At 34.4% G+C, this 25268-nt stretch overlaps 1 protein-coding gene across 1 annotated transcript in view; it reads left to right on the plus strand.

Moving 5' to 3' along the window:
* Mmp16 (matrix metallopeptidase 16) overlaps window positions 1-25268 on the plus strand; it is a 233848-nt gene that overhangs the window by 129240 nt on the left and 79340 nt on the right. Inside the window, exon 4 of the mRNA XM_005066812.4 lies at window positions 2954-3258. Coding sequence (XP_005066869.1) covers window positions 2954-3258 — 305 coding nt within the window. The remainder of the gene's footprint in view (window positions 1-2953; window positions 3259-25268) is intronic.

Here is a 25268-nt window from a genome sequence, read left to right on the forward strand (position 1 = left end):
AATCTACACTTACAGTTCTCGCAGAATATAGGGTAAAACATCTTCTCTGTGTCTCCAGGACCATTATTCTTAACATGCTCCTGTCTCTGTGAGTTAGTGGAAGGATATTTTTCCTATTACTTTTACCCTCTCCTCAGTTTTTCATAGGATATACTAATTTCCATAATATAATATGATCGTAGGCCTTCTATGCTTACACCTTTCTAGAATCTTTCATCTATAGAGTATTATCGTCCTGACAGTCGTCTCTCATTTTTAACTCTCTGACACATTAGCGCAGCTACTTTCTTGGAATGGCCTACAATTGGCTGCTTCTTTATCTAGACACTAAGTGCTAAGTGACTTTGGTGCAACATTGAGCATCTTTTGTTTGCCTCCTCACTCACTCAATTGTTATCCAAGGTTATCATTGGCTTTCTTTAAATTTCCTATGTCTTGTTGCAAAAATTATACAAACTTTCTTGGAATATAGTCCAGCATCTAGTTAAGTACTCTTTCTGCAGTAAATCTTTTCAAACAGCATTCCAGTAGCACATTTGCAGTCTCAGTGTATAAAGAGGATAAATGCTACTAGTAATTTAATCTGCACAAAAGTAAGAATTATATCTTCACTTGGCATGCCTCTTCTGCCTCAAGATGTGAAATGAGTTCTAACTACATACAAAGTCTTTTTTTTTGTTTTGTTTTTTGTTTTATGAGACAGGATTTCTCTGTATTGTTTTGGAGGCTGTCGGTCCAGCCTGGCCTTGAACTCACAGAGATCCGCCTGCCTCTGCTTCCCAAGTGCTGGGAATAAAGGCGTGCGCCACCACCGCCCGGCTGCTACAGAGTCTTTGATGCCTCCGAGTAGATACTTCGTTTTTCTCAAAATATAATGCTCTGTGTTATGCTGAATGGAGTAGAGGATGAACACAAACTGACAACCAACCATCCATAAGCCAGCAAAAGCAGTTTCTTGTATCCATCCTCTCACTGATGTTAAATTTACTTGTGTGTACCCTCAAAAATGCATCCTGTCTCTGTTGTCACCACCTGATCCATTGTCCCACCATCTTCCAACTTGAGGACTGCAAGTCCTTAAATGCCTTCCAGTTCAGCATTTTCTCTGCTACATTATACATTCCACATTGTGGCTCAAATCACTTATTCAAGATAGAAACCCAAAGCCAAGCGTCATTGCAAATGCGCCATTTCGTCTTCCATAACTCAGAGCAACATACAATAAGTAAAGTGGAGGTCATTAATAAAAATATAACATTTAAAAATTATAGGGACAAAAGAGCTAGAGATTTGTTCCATAATTTCGACATTCAGCTCAGTTACATGAAGACTTTTTTTTTAAAAAATAGAAAACAAAATTAAGAAAAAAAAACCTCTGACAACCCCTTTCTCACTGCCCAAGCTACACCATGTAATTTTTTGCCCTTGGATTATGCTGGAACATTTCCATTTCTACTTATTGGTGCTTTGTCCTTTTTTAAAGAATGAGTAATATTCAATAAATAATATTAAAATATAAATAAAGTCTAGACTATGCATTATAAAGGAAAGCAAAGTTTATTTTTGGATGGGACATGTGTTATGGGGTATATGGACTACAAGACAAGAGACTTGTGTTTAGAAAAAGACTTGTCAGAACATTCTCATCTCATGGGAAAAGTTTTCTTTAAATTAATGTAAATTGCAACATTTTTATAATGTAGGCATTAATACTCTGCTCCACGTGGTATTGGTAGGATTAGATATGTTATGTTGAGTGTTTTGTCATACTCACAATGCTCAAAGAAGATAATTATTATTGTAGTATTTTAATTATTATATAGAAATTAGTTGTATATAATCAGAATGTTGCCTTTTTTACTAGAAAGTACGACTTCAAATGTTTTCAATATTGAGAAATAGATTTTAATAAGAAAAATAAATCTTAGTCCTATATAAGTAATGTCATGCAGTTTAGATACCATAATTTCGCTACTTCACTCTCATTGTAAATTGCAGGTCCCCCAATTATCTTTGATGACTGTATAGTAAGCTATATTCAGGTGAACATCAGCATTTTTTATATTAAAGATTTTACTTGATGTAATCTTATTTACATAATGTTACTGATTGAGAGAATTTGAAACCTGTGGACTCAGGAGTATTCATCTGTGAATTTTAAAATGCATAGAGTGAAAGTATTCTGCACCATAAAATTACATAATTATATATACTGGTTTCATTTATGTTGTATTTGAAAGAAATTACCAGGAAATCCTAATATATATATACATATATATATACATATATGATTAGTGTTAAATGAATCAAACATAGTAGTTTTGTTTTATCAATGTATGTCGTTAGATTGAATGAAGTAAACATTTCAAGGTAATTTTTTTATTTTTTCCTGAATACTTTTAAATTGACAAAATTTGTAAATCTTCATTGTAAGTAGATATTTTATTTTGTGTTTGTTTCTAAAAAACCTTGTTATGCAAATCAGAATAACAGAGACCACAATAACTGGGCCTTTGTTAAACATATATAAAACTTGCTTCATGCTGAGTTGGCATTAGATATCTAAGCATAAAGATATTATTTGATTGTATAATTACAGAAAAATAACTATACAATGATGGAAATAAAAAGGAAATTGGGTTTTTTATTTCAACTCAAATGAGGCACCTGCTTCATCACTTGGCAAACTGATTGATCTATCATCCTACCACCCGCTAAGTGTCCTACACAGCTCTTCTCCTTAATAGCCTTGGCTCATAAATGTTCCCTTGATGATAATGAAATAACCCAGTGTAATGAAGAGTGTCTATATAGTCGATTAAAATGAATAAATTCTATTTCTCTATAATGCAGTCATTTTTTCTGATAATTCTGAACTAAAGAGGTGAAAAATTGCAATAATTCAAATTACACACAAGAAGCCACACTGATAATTATCTTTTCCAACTTTCAGTATAAAGAACGTAACTCCAAAAGTTGGAGACCCTGAGACCAGGAGAGCAATTCGCCGTGCCTTTGATGTGTGGCAGAATGTAACTCCGCTAACATTTGAAGAAGTTCCCTACAGTGAACTAGAAAATGGCAAACGTGATGTGGATATAACCATCATTTTTGCATCTGGTTTTCATGGAGACAGTTCCCCTTTTGATGGGGAGGGAGGATTTTTGGCACATGCCTATTTCCCTGGACCAGGAATTGGAGGAGACACTCATTTTGATTCTGATGAACCTTGGACACTGGGAAATCCCAATCATGATGGTAAGTGCATCATGTCTTCCAAGGTTAATGATCCCTCTTTTATTTTTCCATTCTCAAATGATTTTCTCCTTTATAAGTTTAATATTATGTGTAAAATTATAAAAGCATTGGTTAAGGTGTTTTATATTTTAGGAAAATAATAGGAAAATAATTGATCAGAATTATTGCATTGTATAGATATGTAAGTTTTCTTTGAAGGAATTGGTATAAGTGTGCATTGTTTTGTAAATCATTACCTCTTAAAATAATTTCTATTTCATTTTTGAAGTCATGAAATATTCATTATATACACCTTATGCCATTTTTCTATATGAAATATAATTTTGACACATAGAGTGGGCTCCACTGTATATATTGTATTATTTTACTCCTGTTATTCCCACCACCCTTCTTATTTATACCATTTCTCCTTTTGTTTTGTCTGTCATGTATGTCATTGGGATAGGGCATGAGTATGTGATTAGTTACCTTAATACCATCTATATTGTCTCATAAGCAAACTTCTTATATTATTTTCAAAAAATACCGGTTGGTTGTGCAATTGCTATCATTGTGTTATGATTCACCCCATCAGAAAATCCAATCCAAGAGTGAGATACTGTTGTTAAAAGAATGTTTCTCCTTATATACAAGCGTTCCTTTATAGATTATGTTTTCAAAAAATCTGTTTGGGAAGCCTAGAGTCATATAACTCGTTAGTGTTCAAATCCTTCATTTTCATAATCCAGACATAAATAATTTTCCTTCCTCGCTTTTGTAAATGGTGTCCTACTACAACATGTTTCACTTTGATGGCAGCCAATCAGTTAATAAAACCCTTAGTTGTTCTTTGATGGGTTAATCTTAGTCATGGAATGAAGTTCTGTTAGTTCATGAGAATGTTTAGCTGGATGGATTTTGTTAATTACCTTGCTCCTTTTAGGATACAGAGAGGTTTTATAGGACAAATAAATCTATGTATTTTCCACAATAAAATATGTGATACTAACTAAATCTTTGGAATCAATAGTTCTATGTTTTATGGTATTAAATTAGGCTTACATTACTAATAAGTTTTGTAAAGCCAATGAGGGAATACCATAGAATATTTTTATTTAACTTAGTTGTTTCTTTCCATGTCAATCCCAACTACCTCTCCCTCCGCTCCTTCCCCACTACCACCAACTCCCTCCCAGACCCCCAAATTTTTCGTGGAGGGAAGAAAAGCCAAAGTTTTGCACTCAAGCAGAATTATGTTTGAATGTTTGTTTACTAATCATTATATCAAATAACTTCCAACGAATATGCTTTACTTTATATTGTGTTACTTACATTATAGGCTGTGAACCCTGGAAGTAGAAGTGTTTTCAATGTAAGCTGTCTATAGAATATGTTTATCTTATTTACAACACTTCATTTCTAATACTAAAACTTTGGCAGACATAGCTGAATGTTACCAATTGCATTTATTTAGCTTCATGACATCATAAATTTAAATTATCTAAATCATGCATAAAGATTCTATCTTTCAAGCTGTCTGTATTTTCTGTTAAAATGCTGAAATACTCAATGAAGCAGCACTAAACTTTAGGTCTATGCTCCACTAGGTATCAGACAGAACATTTGTAATAAACAAGTTTACTGACAAAAATACAAATGAGGATTTGATTATATAGGAAAGGAAAATGTTTCCTCTAATTTGAGTGGGACCAGTACTATGAATGCTTATATGTTTCATTTTATTTAAAACGTTTTCCAAGGAATATGTTAGTGAGAAAAAATATCAAATATACATGGCTTAATACTTAGAGCTAGGTCAAGACCTGTTTGCCAAAATGTTAAGAATACAAGCTATTTTCCTTAATTTATACTGTGGATTGTAACTTAAAGTGTAATTATAATAGTCTTTTGACGTAAGTACCCAGCTGCCATTTTACACCATGTAAGTAATTATTTGATATTGTGCCATTCACTTTGATGAAAAGTATCTTTACCAGTCAAGTAAGAATTTTTGCTCTGGAGAGAATCCTGAAGAAAAAATTCTGCAAAATGAAAGTGTTTCAGAATTGCTAGGGAATTAGGGCATGTGAACTGGCAGTTGAAAATATAATTCTATAACGATTTACTGCTTAATTGAAATTCAGAGTCTTAAGCAGCAAGAGCAAACATCTAGGTTGTGTCAGTCTGAAGGATTGATTGTTTATTATGAGAACAGCTCCCAGCTTCGCTTGTGGTATTGGTAGATGTGAGAAGCATCAAGCAGTTTTATATCCCAGCTCCTAACAGATCACAAGACTCTCATTTATAGCACAGATATCACAAAGTATAATTCTGACATCTTTATTGATAAACTTTTTCTTTTCTTTAATCAAAACCTGGAGTACGCTGACTTTCTTACCTGGGCTGTTTTATTTCCCTCTCATTCACAGCTGTTGAGCAGCTAGAAAACAATGCTGCTTGTTTTTGCAGCAAAAATATGCAAATGAAGGGGCCTCTTCTTAAGTTTCTTGCTCATTTTCCACAGCATATTGCCCCGCTAATGAATGCAATTTGAATTCTGTCTACCTGAAAAGATATAAACACTGTCACAGGCTTCCAGTAACTATAGACCATTGTTGCCTATTTCCTTACCAATTTTCTTATTGTCATGATGCATTTTAAAACTCAAGCTAATTATCATTAATGGAATTACAGAATAATTTTATTAAAACATAAAAGAACATTTACATATGCATATATCTTTAATAAAACATGTCATTTTCAAATTTATATTGAGTTTTCATTAGTGAAAAAGCTGAGAGCAGGCATAGTGACTCAAAACAGTAAATAGTTAGCTAGACAAGGCTTTTTAAAAAGTATTTATTGCCTTGAAATAAGGAGGAAAATTTAACTCCAGCAGAATGTTAAAATCTATTTTGAATAATGTCCAACTTTAAAAATTCTTTTCTAAGCTAGAGTATAATAATAAAAGTTTACATGGAGTTGTCTACCTTAAAGCAAACATCATACCAATTACTTCTGAATAAGCAAGTATCTAGTACAATAAGATTTCAAATCAATCACCTACAGGAGAAAAAATTACCATACCTATAAAAGGATACATAAGTGTATTATAGAAAATTATCTGCTAATCAGCAGAATTTCATTATGAATTTAAATTCCAATTCTGGTAACAAGAAAATAATTTTAAGTGTCAAGGAAGAAATATTTGCCTGGCATTAAGAATCCCTGAGATTGCTGGGCGGTGGAGCCACACGACCTTAATCCCAGCGCTGGGGAGGCAGAGGCAGGCGGGTCTCTGTGAGTTCGAGGCCTGGCTGGACCAACAGCCTCCAAAACAATACAGAGAGACCTTGTCTCGTAAAAAAAAAAAAAAAGAATCCCTGAGATTGATGTCCATCATCGTGTGTGTGTGTGTGTGTGTGTGTGTGTGTGTGTGTGTGTGTAAAGAGGCATGTGTTAAGGCGATCAGCACTGTCTAACAAACATGGAGTTGAAATGGTGGTTAAGTTTTCATTAAAAAATCATACTCTTTAATATGTTGTTATTAAATATGAAATGAGTAATGTCTACCTTTAATCCTGGAATCTCATGAGTTTATCTTCCTTTATGAGAATACCTATGTGGGTGTCCTCATCTTGTGACCTTCACGTTGATCCTAGAGAATAAATGAGGAATGAGTCACACAGGCACAAGTTTCTTGCCAGAGACACACCAAGACTGTCTCCCAGCCTCTCTGTTCACCTTGCAGCTACTCTAAGGTGAACGTAAGCTTTTCACTATGATATTCTATGAATAAAAGTGTCAGGTGACAAGTGAAAATTTTTGAAGATTCTTCTTAGTCAGTCCACAATCTGTGTGATTTTTATCTATGTTGTCTGTCCTTAGGTTCCCGTGCATAAGAAAAAGAGTTGCTGTGACTGTGTGGTAAATGAACTTAACCTATCTTAACACAGGAATACATATTAAATTCTAAAATTAACTTACAAACATATATTTTAACATGTTTTTAATAAATTATGAGGAATCTTTAAAGTAATTGGGCATCACATGGAGGATCCATCACCATCAATATATCTTGATATGGATGCAATTATTCATGTAACAGTTGAGAAAGATACATTTCTTCATGAGGAACTTGGCATATCATATCTATAAGTGACATAGTTAATGTTTCTGAGCAAGTTGCAACAGTTATCCTCTACCTCCACACATGACACATGTTATGCATATGATCACACACATACATCTTATTTATAATTTATTACAGCTTGCCTGAAGATTCAGAAAGCAAAGTCAGCCACAAGTTATAGAACCCAGGCACACACCTTTAATGCCAGCAGCCAGAAACTAAGAGGTAGTGGTATAAACCCTTAATCATAGGACTCAGGATTAAGAGGTAGATGGATCTCTCTGAGTTCAAGGTTACCCAGGGATACATGAGATTGAATCAGTCTCAGAGAGCAACAGATTACATGCCTTTAATCCCAGCAATAGAGGACTATAAAAGATAGAAGCAGTGTCTTCAGTATTCAGTAGAAGGCACTCATTCTCAGACCATACTCATTCTCCAGACATGCTGAGGAGAGGCAGCAGGATCAGCCCTTTCAGCCTGAGGTAGTGGTAGGTGCTAGTGACCAGCTATATTGCTTTTCTGATATTCAGCTAGAAACTTGAACTCCAATATCAGTCTCTGGGTAATTTATTTATCATGTTACACATACACACAGACATAAAATAAACAAATAAAATATAATGTAAAGACTATAAACAGAAGAGTACACCTACCTCAAAACGCTCATCTCAATTCTTGTCATGTAATATATATTAAAATAAATATTAATGTGTACTAGTATAGAGAGCAAATTGATATTTTACAGGTATTAGAACAGAATTTTATAGCAAATATCTAACTGCAATATAGTTTCTTTTGTTTAAATAATATAATATATGTACATTTTTTCTAAAGTTCCAGAAAATTAGAATTTAACTTTGCGATTACTTTGAATTCTTCCACTTTAAGTTAATCACTGTAATTTCCAATATATGGTACCAGTATCCCCATGTGGTATTTTAATTACTAATGAAACCTATACCTTTGGTGTCTTTATTTTAAGTAACCGTCCAATGTCCACATGTTTACAGCTTGCTCACCAGAGAAAAGCATTAAAAACTGATTGGACCTTTAATGTGTGGGCATTAGTGTTTGGCCTTCAGGTCATTGAATGTGTCTTAGAGCTTTACTACCTATTCCTCTATCATTTCATAGCTATGAAGTGTATGATTTTTTTCTTTCACATGCTCTCACTGGGATGTATGCACCAAGGCAGTGAGGCTATTCTACTACAAACTCCCTCATCCAAAACTGTGAACCAAAAAGTTCAGTATAAATTAATTGCTTTAAGTGGATATAATATTAATAGAATACAGAATAAGAAAATATTGGTGCATATCTCGGCATATATAACTCCTAGTATATTGTTTATGGGCTTGAAAATATACACCCATTTTCTGAATGTATTTTCCACAGTTTCCTGCTACTTTGAAAAATAAGTTTTATTTTTGGTTTTTCTCTTGCTTGTTTGTCTGCATTTGTTTTTTGAGACATGGTCTCACTATGTAGCACAAACTTCTTTTGACTTCAGTTTTTAAAGGAAGTTGGCTTTGAAATTGCTACTATCCTACCTCAGCTTCCAAACTGCTAGGATTATATGTATGTACAGCTTTATAGATAGTATAAATTATTTTCTCAATTATTTTAGTATATTTTATGATGGTGATGATCAAATTATTACTTTTCTATAATTAACCCATTTGTTGATAAAATTATGTTTGATGCTGTTTCTTTAAAATAGAATCATAGGATTATTTAGATAATTAATTGTGAATATTTCAATAGAGCTTGACATGTTGCTAGAGAAGGCTCAATAAATAGGTACCCAGTTTACGCTTTCTCACTATGTATGAGTATGAAATTCATTGATCTTCATATTAATATCTATGGAGTTTTAGCAAGAGTATAAATTCATTATAATAACAGTACTGCTGAATGCCAAGGGCAGTTAGGTACCATGACAAATGTTGCCAGTTTGGTACCAGGATGAAATTCATGCTCCTGTTTTGCAGGGAATGTTATTACCCAAAGGAGACTGCATAGCATAGAATTTTAACCACTCAAAACTAATCAGTTGCATATTAAATTAAGTTTTTCTGTTTTTCACTTTGACCCGCCTGATTATACAAAAATATAACTTTGCTTAATTTCCTATTTTGTTAATATTGAAAGGCATATAATTTGTTTGTAAAATTAGTGCACTCATGTTTTCTGCCTTTGTTTCTTTTGGGAAGTTATGCAGAATTATTTTTATTAGATTGAAAGAAACATCTAACATACATAAATATGAATTGTGAGTCTCATTTTTAGCACTGAATCATTGGCAAGCACGGAGAAAGGAAACTATTCTCTTTCACATTGTAAGGTCTGGAGGTTCCTTCCATTTCCTTAGCCTATGTGGAATATCCCCCTCCACTCTCTGTGGAAATCTCTTGCCAGTTCTTCCAAGTTTCATTGCTTTTCATTTTGTGATTTTAGGAGTGTTGGGAGGAACTTGTAGCCAGTTTTAATCCACATGCTTATTTACTTGTGGTGACTTTTCAAGTGGTAAATCTTCTTCTACTTTCAAACTCTTCAACCTTCCCTATTATAACATACAGAAAAAAATTCTTAATTTCTTTAAGCTAAGAACCTGGGTTAACAGAATATTTCTCTATTTTCTTCTTTTTAAATTCTATGATGTGAGATAATTGGATTTCTGAGTCCTTGTAGCAACAATTCTTTCTAATCAAAATGTTATGAAGTATGCTGAATAAGGTTAAGAAGTTTTAAAAATATATTAAATATTTTAAAGAATTTAGTTATATATTCACTATCTCACAAAATAAATTCAGTGGAATTACATTACCAGTAGAAGGAGAAACCAGATTTATTTGGACTTCTATGTGTTTATAATTTAATAAATTTTAATTAGAGTTAGGACACGTAACTTTTTTTTTGGTTTTTCGAGACAGAGTTTCTCTGTGGCTTTGGAGGTGTCCTGGAACTAGCTCTTGTAGACCATGCATGTCTCAAACTCACAGAGATCTGCCTGCCTCTGCTGGGATTAAAGGCATGAACCACCACTGCCCGACTGATCTTCATGTTTTTTATTACTTAGCTGTGAGTAGTTAGGTCTTGTCTCAGACTAGGTACCCTGTATCTTATTATCCTATGAAATATGACAAGCTAGCTTCTTACTTCTCCCAACATAGACAAAATTCTAATACCTCATGAACCCTGCTGTATATAAATATCTTTCAACATATAAAAGGGAAAATGGCAATTCCATATCAAACAACATAAAACACTGAATAAGCATGTTATAGTAAGAAATGTATATATGAGCAGAAATATTTTCCTGGAAAAATTGAAACCTTAATACATATATTATAAAAAATTACGTCATTGTTGACTGTGAGAGAAACCTATAAGCTCTCTCTTAGTTGTATTATATTTCCCTCCTAAGTTCCTCTTTCTTCCTCTTATCCTTCTTTTATTTATTTAAATGATTTTTAATAAAACATCCAGCTCTGTTTCATTTGAAATTAAAACTATCCTTTTTAGTTGCATACATGTATGTTTAATGAACAGATATTTCACTCTGTGTGCACGTTTCCGCTGTGTGTGCTTGCTTGGTACAAAGATATAGACCAATAGTTTGTAGTGGCATTCTTCTTGACAAACTTCAAAGTCTCCAGTATGTTTTAGTAACAAAACAGTTTGTTACTACTAGGCACGTGTCAGGATGTATTGCATGAGAGAAAATAAATAATAAAAAAATAAAGTTATACACTACACTGATATTGAATAATCCATTTGAAAAACTATAGGTGAACACAACAATTTATTTGCTCAAGTCTTCTTAACAAGTAGAAGATAGAGATTTCTGTTTCATGTTTAGCAACAAGCATCCTATGTTTTTTTATCATTTTTTATTTTAATTTTAAATAGCTTGTTTTACATGTCAATCCCAGTTCCCTCTCCCTCCCCTCCTCCCGCATTCCCCTTCCCCCCTCCCTCCCACCCTATTGCCAAATCCTTCCACATAGGGGATATCTTATGTTTTGATCATAGTAGTATGATAATACTTCCACTAGAGACATAGTTACCACAAAATAACCAAAGTAGCTTGTCTTATGTGTATGTAAAGTAGCTTGTCTTAAGTGTATGTATGTATGTATGTATGTATTTCAGTGTGTGTGGGAGTTTTGTCTACATATCTGTCTATACACACACACATGTTGTGCCCATGGTGACCAGAAGAAATGATTAGATTTTCTTACATTCTGCTCTCAAATGTGTAATTCTTTGTAAATTCCCTACAGGATACTCACAGGCTATTCTTTTATTTCAACTGCTGAGCATGGCTTTTCAAGAATTCCTTCCCTACTTCCCTAACATGCTAATTTAAATGTCTCTCATTGGCTCATATATTTTAATGTTTGTCCCACAATTGGTGGAACTGTTTGGGAAGGATTATTAGATGCAGTCTTATTGGATGTGTGTCACTGGGTGTCTAATTTGGGGTTTAAAACCCCATGTCATTCATACTGGCATTCTCTCTGCCTTGTGTTTGTTCTTTCAACATGTAAACTCTCAGCTACTACTCAAACTGAGTGACATGAGGGTAATGAACACCACTCCCCTTTGGAAACATCAGCACCCAAATCCAATGCTTTCTTTGATAGGTTGCCTTGTTCATGGTACTTTGTCACAGACATAGAAAAGTAAGAGTTATACATTCCATATGCCTTGAAATATTTACTGTCTGTGTTTATTTTCTTCCTTTTGTACTTTCTCCTTTTTGTTTTTATTTGTATAGTGGTTCTTTGATAGATTTGTGCATTATATTTTAATCATACAAATCTATTCTCCCTACTCCTCCAAAATTGTCCTTCCTACCCTACCTTACTCTACCTTACCTATACAATGCAGTGTTCTTTTCTTTTTTTACTATATTAATCATGTGCAATTTATGTTTCCAATATTTTCTTGGTTGTGTTGTCTTCTGCTTTAGTGTGGTTGACTTACAACAGTCTATTATTCTCATGACTAATTGTAAGTCTCTGTATTAGTTTTAACCTACCATAGAATAAGCTTCTCTGCAGAATGTTGTGAGAGACATTCATTTGAGGTTATAAGTCATTATACTCTAGTTTCATACCATATCCATTAAGAGTAGTGGTAGGTTTCATCTTGGGTCTTATGACATCTTTAGCCCTGTATTCTTGGCCTGATAATGGTGCTAAGAATGGGTTTCATCTTGCATAGATGGACTTAAATGCAACCAGAACACGGAGCTTACTCTTACAATATTCAAGCCATAGTTGTACCAATGAGCATAATTTAAACTTTCCAGTCATTGTTGTAGCTCAAAGGGTACACATCTGAATTAATTTTGATTAGTCTCCTCTAGTAGAATGCCTAGCATCCTCCAGTACTACAAAGGCTATCAAGGAAGACAGTACAAGCTTAGTGTCTTTATTTTTAACCACTCAAATTACCAGTACTTCAAAACACAAACCCATTTGTGGCACATCACTTACCCTATTACACACACACACACACACACACACACACACACACACACACAAACATGCATCCATGCACAATGGAACTTCCACCATGTGAGGTGTCCATCTTACTTTTTTGAAGGTTTTTCATGTTTCCCTCATATTCTCTTGTCTACCACTTCATCCTTTTGTTACTTTTGATCTACTGCTTTGACCTAAAATATTTCTATAATAATAATTTATAAATGTATTTATTTGTTTCAGGTTTACTTTGAGTTCCAAATCCTAATTCCACTTTACTGTGCCCATAGGATTATCCATGTATAATTTCAAAAGTAAACTTATTTTGCTCATATACTTCACATTTGTCATCTTTTATATGTTTTTTAATGTATTGTCATCCATCTCTCTGTCCAGAACAGAAGCTGAGTCTTGACCAAAGCTGTTTATTTGAATTTGGGATATTTTCAGAGTCCTTATACTCTTTTAGCACTTTTCATGAATAATGGATGTTGGACCACTGTCCCCCACCGCAAGGTTGTAAAATACTTGCCACCCATGCCATTCTACAATCTATTTCATTATTTCTTAAATTTGTATTTCTATTATTTTGTACCTCATTAACCTGCTATCAGCTTCAAACCTCAGGCTACTATCCAAATAGGAAGTAAAGAAAAAAGTCTGTTTCCTCATCTGAGCCTTCACTGGTTCATTAAGTGTCATAAGGGTACAATTGTTTTATAACCTTGAAGCTTTTTGTTCTGAAAACTTTAGACTGATTCTGGAGTTCAACTGACTGAAGACATTGTACTGTTTTTGATGATGAGTTTGACATCTCTGATTTAGCTCTTCATGTTTTTTTTTCTGTTTATCACTCTACTGAATCAAACTAATCTCATTGAGAATCAGGGCTGTGTGTTTAATCTGATTTTCAATAGACTTTTGCTTAATGAATAAATGCATGTGGTAGAATTCAGTTTGATTAAAAAAACTTTGATTAGAAACTTGTAAGGGACAATAAAGATTAATAAAAGAACTTTAAAAGGATTCAATGGAAGAGACTTTTATAAAGAATCAATGAAATCATGGTAAGATAAGCTGTGCACTCATGGTTGAAAAGGAAAAGCCTTATTTTCTTTTTATGGTAGAAAAGCTTATTTGGGGGAAATTCTATTCATGTAATCATCCAGACATGAGCAGACCAAAGACTAACACATAATAGAGCTGTGAGTATTATATTACAGGGTGAATCTTTTGAATAAGCCAACATACAATATCAGCATTAGATCTCGATGTCTGAGTGTGGGGGATAAAAGCATTTAGGAGATGAAATATATAGCCAGGCATCTTGGTAGAATGAAAAGAAGGGTGGGTGCCAAGAATATTTCTAAGGCCTGTGTTAATTGAGAAGTGGGAATATTATCTCTGGAAAGAACAATATCTGAGTAATTAATTACAATTTTTAACAATACACTTAAAATGTAGAGGGCCTGATCTGTATAGTTTGTTTAGATAGTCATAGCCTTTAATAGTTAAATGACTTCTATGGGTATTCTGATCTCAACACTCCTATGTAAAAAGTCAAAACTATAATCCACACATGAGAGAGACATAGAGAGAGAGACAATGTAGGTAGTATGTCTTTATAGGTCTGTATTAATATATTAAGCAATTTCCAGCTCCAGCTCTTTACATATGGATTTCACAATTTCTCTTTCTTTACAGCTGACCAGTATTGGATTGTGTATACGTACCACAATTTCGTTGTCCAGTTGTCAGATAATCAACACTGTAATAATTTCCTGACTATTGTAAATAGAACAATGAACATGTATTACAATTATCTCCAAAGCATTATATAGAGTACTTTGGGAATTAGTATAGCTGGGTTGTATGATATCTCTATCTCTCAGTTTCAGGAGAACTTTGACAATAATTTGCATAGAGGTTTCACCAGTTTATACATCCACCAGAAGTGAATAACTGTTCCATTTTCTCCCTATCCTTGCCAGCATTATTTTTACAGCTACTTCAAATTTTATTTAATTCTACCAAATATTTAAAAAGTGAATATTCACCTCTTATAGTTTTCCTTATATTGAACTGAGCAAAAGTATCATTTTATAACCATGCAAGTAAAATGTTGATATTTTTCCTTTAATTTTTAGTACAATAAAATTAGAAATAGCATCTAAGACATAACAATCATCAAAACGCTTGTCAATTTGACTCCATAGGTGATTTTGTTTGAGATTAGGTATGTTATTTTTAATTTTTTTCTGTAATTGTTACCATTATGTAATAAAATTTAAGTAAAATTTAAGACATTATTTGTTTCCCCAGTGAGACTTCCTTTGGGGAAACTAAATTTCCATTTGCAAGTAATTGTCAATTTTAGACAGCTTCTAAGTTAGGGTTCATGACATCTGTCCATTTCTTTCAGCCCTAAGGCACCATATGGTGAAAACCCCTACAGACAGTATGCATGCTGCCCCAACTTCTGTGAGTTCATATAACCCTTATTCTTGTTGATTTAGATGACAGTGTTTTCTTAGTCTCCTCCATACACCCTGGCTTTTACACACCTTCTGTCTCCTCTACTGTGGTGTTTCTTCAGACTAGAGGAAGTATTTGATGGAGGCATTCCATTTATGGTGGAGTGTTCCAAAGTGTTACGGTGTCAGCATTATGTCTGGCTGTGGAATATCTGTATTTGTCCCCATCTGCTGCAGGAGGAAGCTTCTGTTATGATGTTAAGGAAGGTACTGATCTGTGAGTATAAGACTATGTCACTAAGTATCATTTTTTGATTGTCTCTCTTCACACACACACACACACACACACACACACACACACACACAGATAGATGGATGACCAAGAATGTATTTTAGAATAGTGATATATGGTTTTCCCCTAAAGCCCTGGGCTATCTTGTCTCTGGTTCTTGGTCATCTCTAGCTCCTCGTTGCATCTTCTGTGTGAGTACAGGGATGGGTAAAGTCCATACTGATTTCCCGGGTGCCATAGAAAGACAATTGCTTTTCTCCACATTTCTCAGGCAAGCAACTCTGAGAAAAAATATTTTATTTCATAATTGAGCAATTCAGACATGCTCTTTCTTTTCTCTAAGTCATGTTGAAATTTGTCAGATTCTGAAGGTTGTTATTTTCTTCTAAAACAAAATTTGTTAAATTTAAAAGCAAGATAGTTCAGTAAGTGTCTTTCTTCTGTGCCAAGCATCATGGATTCTTCAGAATTGTGTGGAATCAGCTTAGATAATCTATGATTATTTTACAATTTGTTAAAAACAAAGTGCTGAAGGACATAAGAAAGCACTGATTTTGAAGAAAGTGCAATAGCATTTGAGTTCTTGGTTTTTCCCTTACAGAAATATCTGCTGCTCATTTAACATCATTGTATTTGCTTTATTTTTCCTTTTAAAATGTTTTAAATTGAAATACAATTATATCATATTACCCATTCCCTTTGCTCTCTTCAGCCCCAACCAGCTATTGTTAAGACCCTTCCCATGTCTCTCTACCCTCAAGTTACTTCCCTCTTTTTCTTAGTTATTATATATATGTATGTATATGCATATATTTACATAAATATCTATATGTGCATCTCTATATAGGTTTATACAACTTGCTGAGTCCATTTTGTTGTTTGTAAGTATTGGTTTCAAGAATGAAGACTCCAAATTGAAATGCCAATTATGGAGCTCAACAGCTGCCAAGTAGTTACTTAAAGCACACTCATTGGGAGTGAAATCATGTTTGATTCTTGAAACTTAGCCAACTTCCTAGGATGGTGTAATATCTTTCTTATAGATCAAATGCTGGTAGAGAATCAGCTTTAAATAGTAATTGCAATTAGTGTGCACACATAATGTCTTGCAAAACATAGGAACTTCTCCAAAATAGCAGCAGTCACTCTTATTGATATTCAATTAGCCACCTTCAAAGATGGCAAGCAATGATCCAATCCTTGATCATGGCACTCTAGGTAATATCCCCTGCCTTACTATACATTGGACAAAATGGTTCCTCTCTAACGAAAAAAAAGGAATAACGGCAAACCACTCCAAGATTAGGTTATAAACAACAATTTCCAACTCAGGTAATCTTTTTCTAATCAGTCTCTGTGGAAGGAGTCATACGTCAAGTTGAAGGGGCACCTAAGTAACATATGAATAGAATGAACTGGGTGAGGCCTGCTCCTGTAGCAGAATGCATGATTGACTTCTCAGCAGACACTTGAATGAACCTTTATCTACCTACTCATATATTTTCATAGCTCCAGCCCAGATACTTACTAAATTATCTATAGATTATTAATTTGAGCAGTATATTTTAAGCTTCTCTCACATTCCTAACTCCTGAAATTGTGAAATAATGACATTTCAATTAACCTGATCTTTTCATATTAAGAAATAACTAAATAAGTTCATTACCATTGCTATAGTTTTTTCCAAAGAATGATTGAAAATTTATATCTGAATGATTTGCCCTACCTTTTCAAGCACTAAAACTTAATTCCTATCACAAACAATTTCTGTTATTTTCCACATTACAAATGGCAGGGTACATGGTTTAGTCTCATACACACATGCACACACACATACATGCAATCCCTGTTTCTCTGTAACTAACATAGTTTCTGTTAAGAGGCATTTTGCTATCAAGTTAACTATGGAAATAAAACATAAAAAGACCAGAAGGAGCATTTTGAAATATTCAGAGGAGCTCCAGAAGGAAATTCTCCCGTTGAAGAATACAGGCCTCACAAAAGCACCAATATGATGTTTCATAATGAATAGATATGGTACAATTTTTCTTCTTTAAAGTGGACTGAGCTTAGCCATGTGATGGTGGTACATATCTTTAATGCCAGCACTTGAGAGCTAGAGGCAGATGGATCTCTGTGAGTTTGCGTCTAGCCAGGTATGCATAATTCATTCGAGGACAGCCAGGGTTACACAGAGAAACCCTGTCTTGAAAAAAAAACAGAAAACAGTTTATGCTGGAGAGAATGAGGAAAAAGACAACACTCCTCCACTGCTGGTGGAAGTGCCAATTCGTACAGCCACTTTGGAAATCATTATGGATATTCCTCAGAAAAATGGGAACCAGTTTACCACAATACCCAACAATTCCATTCTTAAGCATATATCCAAAGATGCACATGCATCCAATAAGGACTGTTCCACTATGTTCATAGCAGCATTATATTTGTAATAGCTAGAAACTGGAAGCAACATGGATGCCCCTCAACTGGAGAGTGGATAGAGAAAATGTGGTACATTTACACACAATGAAGTACTATTCAGCAGAAGAAAAGAAAAACAATGCAATCCTGAAATTTGCAGCCAAATGGATGTCACTAGAAGAACCTTACTGAGTGAAGTAGTCCAGTCACAAAAAGACAAACATGGCATGTACTCTCTCATATATGGATTTTACACATAGATCAGGGGAGTGCCAGCCTACAGTCGCATGGCTACAGAGTGGGAAACAGGACCTTCAACCAATGGCTGATGGGAGCAGAGGCAGACACCCACAACTAAACACTGAGCTGAACTCAAGGAACACAGTGACAGATAGGGAGGACTGATGAGCAAAGGGGTTAAGACTGGGCTGGTTTTACCCCTAGAAACAGCTGACCTGAAGAAGGGGTATCTCTTGAATCCCAGACGGATGACTGAAAATCCAGTATGGGACAGATCAAGACCCCCTGAATGTGTGTGTCAGTGAGGAAGCCTATCCAATCAATGGGGCCTTCGGGTGTTGATCAATATTTATCCCTGGCATACAAATGGTCTTTGGGTGCTCTTCTCACAATAAGAGATGCACTCTCACCGTGGACTCTTGGGGAAGGGTCTAGGCCCTGCCCTGGATGAAACGACAAACTATGTAAGCCCTCATAGAAGGCCTTTCCCTTCCTGGGGAAAAGAGAGGGTATTGGGGGGTTTGGTATAAGGTCATGGGAGGAGGGGAGAGAAAGGGAGAGGTCCCTGGGATTGATATGTGAAGCAACCTTGTTTCTAATTTAAATTTAAATTTAAAAATAAAAAATTAACTGGGAAAAACAGAAAAAAGTGGACTGAGCCAATTTGTTTGATCTCAGAGCAGATAATAATACTTAAATATAGACATATAGAGTACATGAATGTAGTAATAATATACTATGGTATAAAGATGAAGAAATATGCAAAATTAATATATTGTTTTAGGCGAACTGTTGAGAGGTAAGTTACATGTTCAGAAATAATGAATGGCAGTTTGGAGAGCAGAGTTTGAACTAGAATATGGCTAAGTTTAGTGGCATTTTAAAACTTATAAGAAACCATCGAGGGCTTTATAAAAATGGCTAAGTTAATGACTGTGCTGCTCCATTAGTTATCCATCCAAATAAATAGCAGATATTGCCTGGGGTCACACAGTTCCAGAGACCCCTGTCTACTCTCCAGCATGCAAATGCTGGGTATGGATACTGAGTAACACTCTTTTGTTCTGTGTTATGGAAAACAATGGTCCAGGAGCAAGTATTAATGAGCGTGCTATTTATTACATTTAGCATCAGCACATTTTCCTTCTTCATGTGATTGCATCAGTGCCTTGAAGTTGAGTTTATGTGATTGATGTTACTCTGGTTTCTGTTGTGTGTGTTATTTATAATATATTGAGTCATGGAACAAGAAGAATCTGTGCTTTTAAAGACACCTGGGTGCACAAAAAATCCCTTTACTATTTACCAGCTTTAGTTATTTACTCTATACTGTTGATTATTCAGGTATTGTAAAGGATAAGCATATCTACCTGAAGAGTTTTTGTGAGAATTCATTTCTAGGCATAGTGAGAAAACAATGCATGTTAATTTTTTATTCCTATTTGCAAATGAGAAAAACTGCATGTCAACCTCATTAGGCCTCTTGATACTAAGGAATATCTAAAAGTGAAGAGAAATCATTAAATCTGGGTGCCTACGATGTTATTGTTTCTTATTCAGTACTTCTCATATGGTTTTATCTAGTTATAGAAGAAATTTTCCAAAATTACAGTAAAGTTATTATATGGGAATTATACCTTAATAAAATATGTGAAAATCCTAAAATATAGATGCTTCATTCATTACTTAAAATACACATGGACAACACACAAAAATTGAAATATATATATATATATGATTTCCTTCCAAGTCATGAATCCTAGAAAGAAAACATCATTCAGAACATTTGAAATTCTTAACTGTGCTGCCAATAGAATATTCTGCCAAATTCCAAACTACAATTTTGTCTTTTATATGTTTGTTTAAGAGCCGGCAAGGTCTTTTGCTATTTTATTTGGAGTCTTGGGTACATAATATGTTGTATAAATCACAAGTTGATTTAAAGTTCACTTATTATTTTATAAAAAGAAATCTTTCACTTCCATTTTTATCCTACTGTTTCAGTTTCAATGTTCTAAAGACAGAAAAAGAAGGCACTTGGTGATATCACATCCTACTCCAAGATCCTCAAATACTGTGTAAAATTTGCTGGTGGAATACCAGGTCTTGCATAAAAATTATGTTTTTGTTCATATGCTCCACATATATATTTTAAAGTCTACCATTTTACTAAAATACTCTTGATGAACTTCCCCATCTGAGTCCCTGCTTTAACCTTAACCAGACAAGTAATTATCCAATTTGTGATCTTGAATTCTAACTTTTTTCATACAGAAATGAGAACTTGTTGATCAAACAAACTTCCATGTTTTGTTTTTGGAACCCCACTTTTAGCATAAATCATTGTTCTCTAATAATAATTGCACATTTTGCAAACTTGTCACAATGTCTTGAGCTATTGATTTTCACGTCTAGGCATTCATTGTTTAGGATAGTCCAGTGAAGTATTTTCATGTTTTCTACAGGTGGAAAATAGTATGATGGAAAGATAAACATAAAAACAAAAGCATTACCTGTTTGTGTGCGAGAAAGAAAAATGTGAGATAGAAAGATAGAGGGAGGCACACTTTGACAATGTGCAATTACACTCAAGTGTTCAGTACAAAATTGTTTTGTATTTTGTACAAGAATTTGGTCTATACAGAGTAACTTTCTGAAAAGAAAATAAGCAGCTGTGTGAAATAAAGAAACACTTGTATTTTAGAATTAAAAAGTATTAAAAGACTTCTGAAAATTAATACTAAAACAGTACTTAAAAAAGAAAACAAAGTCTAGCCGTTTCTTGAGATACTATTCAGTTCGATGAAAGTCTCATTAGGAAGGATGTGTGACAAGACAAGATGAAGCCATGGTGATTTCTAATATGCACCTGCTGTTGTTTGGCTTCTCTACTAATATTTGGTTAATTGATCTCTATACAAACACTTGTGCATAGGTAATTTTATCTCTTCTGTAGTTTTTTCTTAAATAATGAAAATTTCCACCATTAAACATTAAATATGTACTATGTGATGTTGATGAATTGGAAAAGTCAATATGTAGGAAACAACAAAAATGCTAGCTTCCTGGAAAGCAGTAATTCTACTTCCAGAAAATAAGTACTTATACTTGGATAAAGTTTAGGTGTTTTTTTTTTTGAGACAGGGTTTCTCTGTAGCTTTGGAGGCTGTCCTGGAACTCACTTTGTAGACGAGGCTGGCCTCGAACTCAGAGATCCGCCTGCCTCTGTCTCCCGAGTGCTGGGATTAAAGGCTTGCGCCACCAACGCCCTGCAGTTTAGGTGTTTTTTAACCTATGTAAATGAGTATAAGTACATTGAAACACATGTTATGGATTCACTATGAGAGACAGGTACACCCCACTCTTGTTACTCTATCCACAACTAATCTATTCAGTTTTGTCACCTATTTTCACATGATTTCATATTAATTCCCTTTTTTACATTCTCCATGCTGAAGCTCATATACTTCTACTAAGAGTCTCAAGAGCTTGCAATTTTAATCCAAGCTTCTTTAAATTTTACCTTTTATATATAAAATAGTAGCATACCAAAAAATTCCTGGAGTGTAGCTGGGTATACACAAAGCCACACGCATAACCATCTTAGCTCTGTGGCATCTTTCTTTTTTATACATTCCTCAGGATATACAGTCATAGATTAATGAATACTCTGAAGTGATCTATGATTGTTAATTGACTCTATTCATAATGGTATTTCTGCGGCTTCAAATGAGAGGAAAAGGAATCATTCCATATGCTTACAGGCCACAGAGATAAGACTGTAGTCCTAGAGAAAGACATTAAGTTGGACAAAACTGAGAAAAGACCCATATGCCAAAAGTTTTTGGCAATACAATGTTATCTAATATATAGCCACTATGTCTTTAACTTTCAGAAACTGTGGTTACCTGCATGAGACATGGACAAGATTGAGCCTGTTAATGTTCCTCTGTAGGCAGTGAGGAAGGACTCACAAGTCCCACTACTCCCCCAAGAGCATGTAAAAGGTTCACAGTTGGTGGGGGTGAAAGACATTTTCTCCAGTAATATAGTAGTCTATATGTTGTCCGTTTTTCTCTAAGCAGCCATTAATCCATGTTCCTGGGAGTAACCCTAATTAAACATGGGGAGAGTAACAGTTTTGTCTGTCTGTCTGTCTGTCTGTTTTTAGTCTTGTGGTATATTCTCTGTTGCCAAATGTCATTTCTGTCTCTCAACAAGAAGTTGAAAGAACAAGGATAGACTTTTATCAAGTTTCTATTTTTCTAAACTTTCTAATCATTTAAAGTACAGATGAGAACTGTTTTTTTTATCTGTAGATACAAACAAGTGAATGAAACATCTTATAACCTCTTTGTCATTTCTTTATCTCTAGTCATAATGTAGCTAAGCACAAATTAATAAGGAAATGCCAATTTCAGATACTATTTGAAAATAATGTGAAATATTCATTTCTTAAATGGACAGATTTTTTAAATTGTCATGTATCATCATTCTGTAATTCTTCAATCTACTTTCAAAAACCAAATGTTTGTTTTTGAAAATTTACTGAAAAATCATTTTGAAGATGGTGGCAATAACAGATGTAAAAGAATGCATTTCTACATGGAGTTTGGTAAATAAAGAGTTAGTAGTAACTCATTTTAAATGTGAATTTTTTAAATCTTTCAATCTTTCTGTCACTTAGGTATTTCTGGTTTTGTTGTTGTTCCCATCTTCATTTCAGTCCTTATCCCGTAAGAATTTTGACTTACTGAAACAAAATTTAGTCTTTGATTATTTTATTCATGTATACAACACATTTTGACACTCTTCACTTTTTATATTGCTTGGTATGCATCCATCCAGTCGCGCATAGGCAACTTATTAGATACTACATCTTTGAAGAAAATTGACTCTGTCTTCTCCTGAAGTCATGAACATCCAATACTTCCCTTTTCCTTTACTTTCCTAGTCTCTCCAACCATCTTTTCATATTGAGGTAAAATTACTATGCAGTAATATCATTTTACTGTCAACCACCTTCTCAATATTGACCAGAATCAGAAAGTAGTGCTGAAATGTCTTATTTGTATTAAGCGCTAAACTTTTGGACCTGAAGAGAGGATCAGGGTTTAAGAGCAATGGTTACTTTCCAGAGGTCAATGTCCATAAAGGCTCATGGCTATCTAAATCTTCAGTCCCAGAGGATCCAGTGCCTTCGTATGGCTTTTCTGGGCACTGCACACATGTGGTGCATAGACATGCTTACAGGAAGAACACTCATACACATAAAATAATATATGCTTTAAAAATTATTATTTTGGGCTAGCAAGATGGCTAATCAGTGAAATTGTTTGTTGCCAAGTCTGATGATCTGAATTTAGTCCCAGAGATTTATATTATGGAATGAGAAAACCAATTACTCTTACCTTTGCTCATGCACTGTAGCTCTTGTGTGTATGTGTACACACAGAGAAATAGATAAATGTAATAATTTCATGCCTGATTTTGCCACTGGACCAAGTGAGAGACAAATAGTTCTACAGTCATATTAGATACAGATATGTTTATGTGTGGGGGCTAGAGAGATGGCCCAGAGGTTAAGGTCATTGACTGCTTTTCCAGAGGTCTGGTGTTCAATTTCCAACAACCACATGGTGGCTTCCACCCATCTGTAATAAGATATGGTGCCCTCTTCTAGTGAGCATGACACATATGTTTGTGTCCTGGGAGAATTTCCACACATTTTCAGTTACACTGAGTGTCTGGTGTGCTAAAAAGAAGTTCAGAATCACTGAACTAAATGCTCAGTTCTGTAGCTAAGAATGAAAGTCCTGAGCTAGGCATGAGACTAGAAGCCAGGAATCTTAGCATTCAGAAGCAGAGGGGGTAAATTTTGCAAGTCTGAAGACATTCTGTTTAACAAAATGACTTCAAGGCCAATTGGACTACACAGCAAGATCCTGTTTCAATTAATGAATAAATAAACAAAATATAAGAGGGATAACAAAGATCCTGCTATTCTCTTAGGAGTCCATGACATTCATATTTTCTATCACACATTATAAAAATCAATTATGTGTTATGATAAGTTGCTTATTAATGGTTTACTAATATTGCAAATAGTTCCTTTTATATGCTAGGAAATTAGTAGTTTTTCAAGCATGTTGTATTGTGGTTGTTGGTTTGGAAATTGTAACACATATTAGCAGGATTTTTTCTCAATATATGCTTTTATTTAAATTAGAAACGTGAATGTTTCACATGTCAGTCCCAGCTCCCTCTCCCACCCCTCCTCCCTTGTCCTTCAACCAGTCCCCCAACCCCCCACCCAATCCCCACATAATTCCCCAGGGAGGGTGAGGCCCTCTTTGTGGGAGATCTCTAAACTCTGTCATTTCATCCTGGGCAGGACGTAGACCCTTCCCCATGTGTCCAGGCTAAGAGCACATCCCTCTATTTGGAATGGGCTCCCAAAGCTCATTCATAAACCATGGTAAACACTGATTGGTAATCAGATAAAATTTGCATTATTCAAAAACTATATATAAAATAATGCAAATTGGGTTCTTAAAAGCAGCTTTTGTGATTTGTTATATGATTATTGTGGTCTATGTAGCCATAAATATTAATTTCTTTTATACTAGCCACAGAGAGGTGAGTAAGCCTTTGTAATGGTCCTCACCAATCAGACTGAGATGCCCTGGGGAAAACAGAGCATAAATAGCCTGCCCATGAATAAATAAGATGATACATTAGCTGAGAATATTCCTAGAAGTTTAACTAAACTCCGAAGAAGAGGAAAAATACAACCCGTATTTCTTTTTTTACAGTGCTGCAAGTAACCATATGTTGCTTTTTTTTTTCTATCAAGACTGTTCTGAAGTAAGAGAATATAGAACTAATGCACTACAGGCTTCATAACCAAACTATTCCCTAAAGGAATAATAAGTGCACTATGGCCTTTATTGTCCAAAATTTTTGATAGTATT

The sequence above is a fragment of the Mesocricetus auratus genome, unplaced genomic scaffold (genome assembly GCF_017639785.1).
Source record: "Mesocricetus auratus isolate SY011 unplaced genomic scaffold, BCM_Maur_2.0 Super-Scaffold_6730, whole genome shotgun sequence".
Taxonomy (NCBI): Eukaryota; Metazoa; Chordata; class Mammalia; order Rodentia; family Cricetidae; genus Mesocricetus; species Mesocricetus auratus.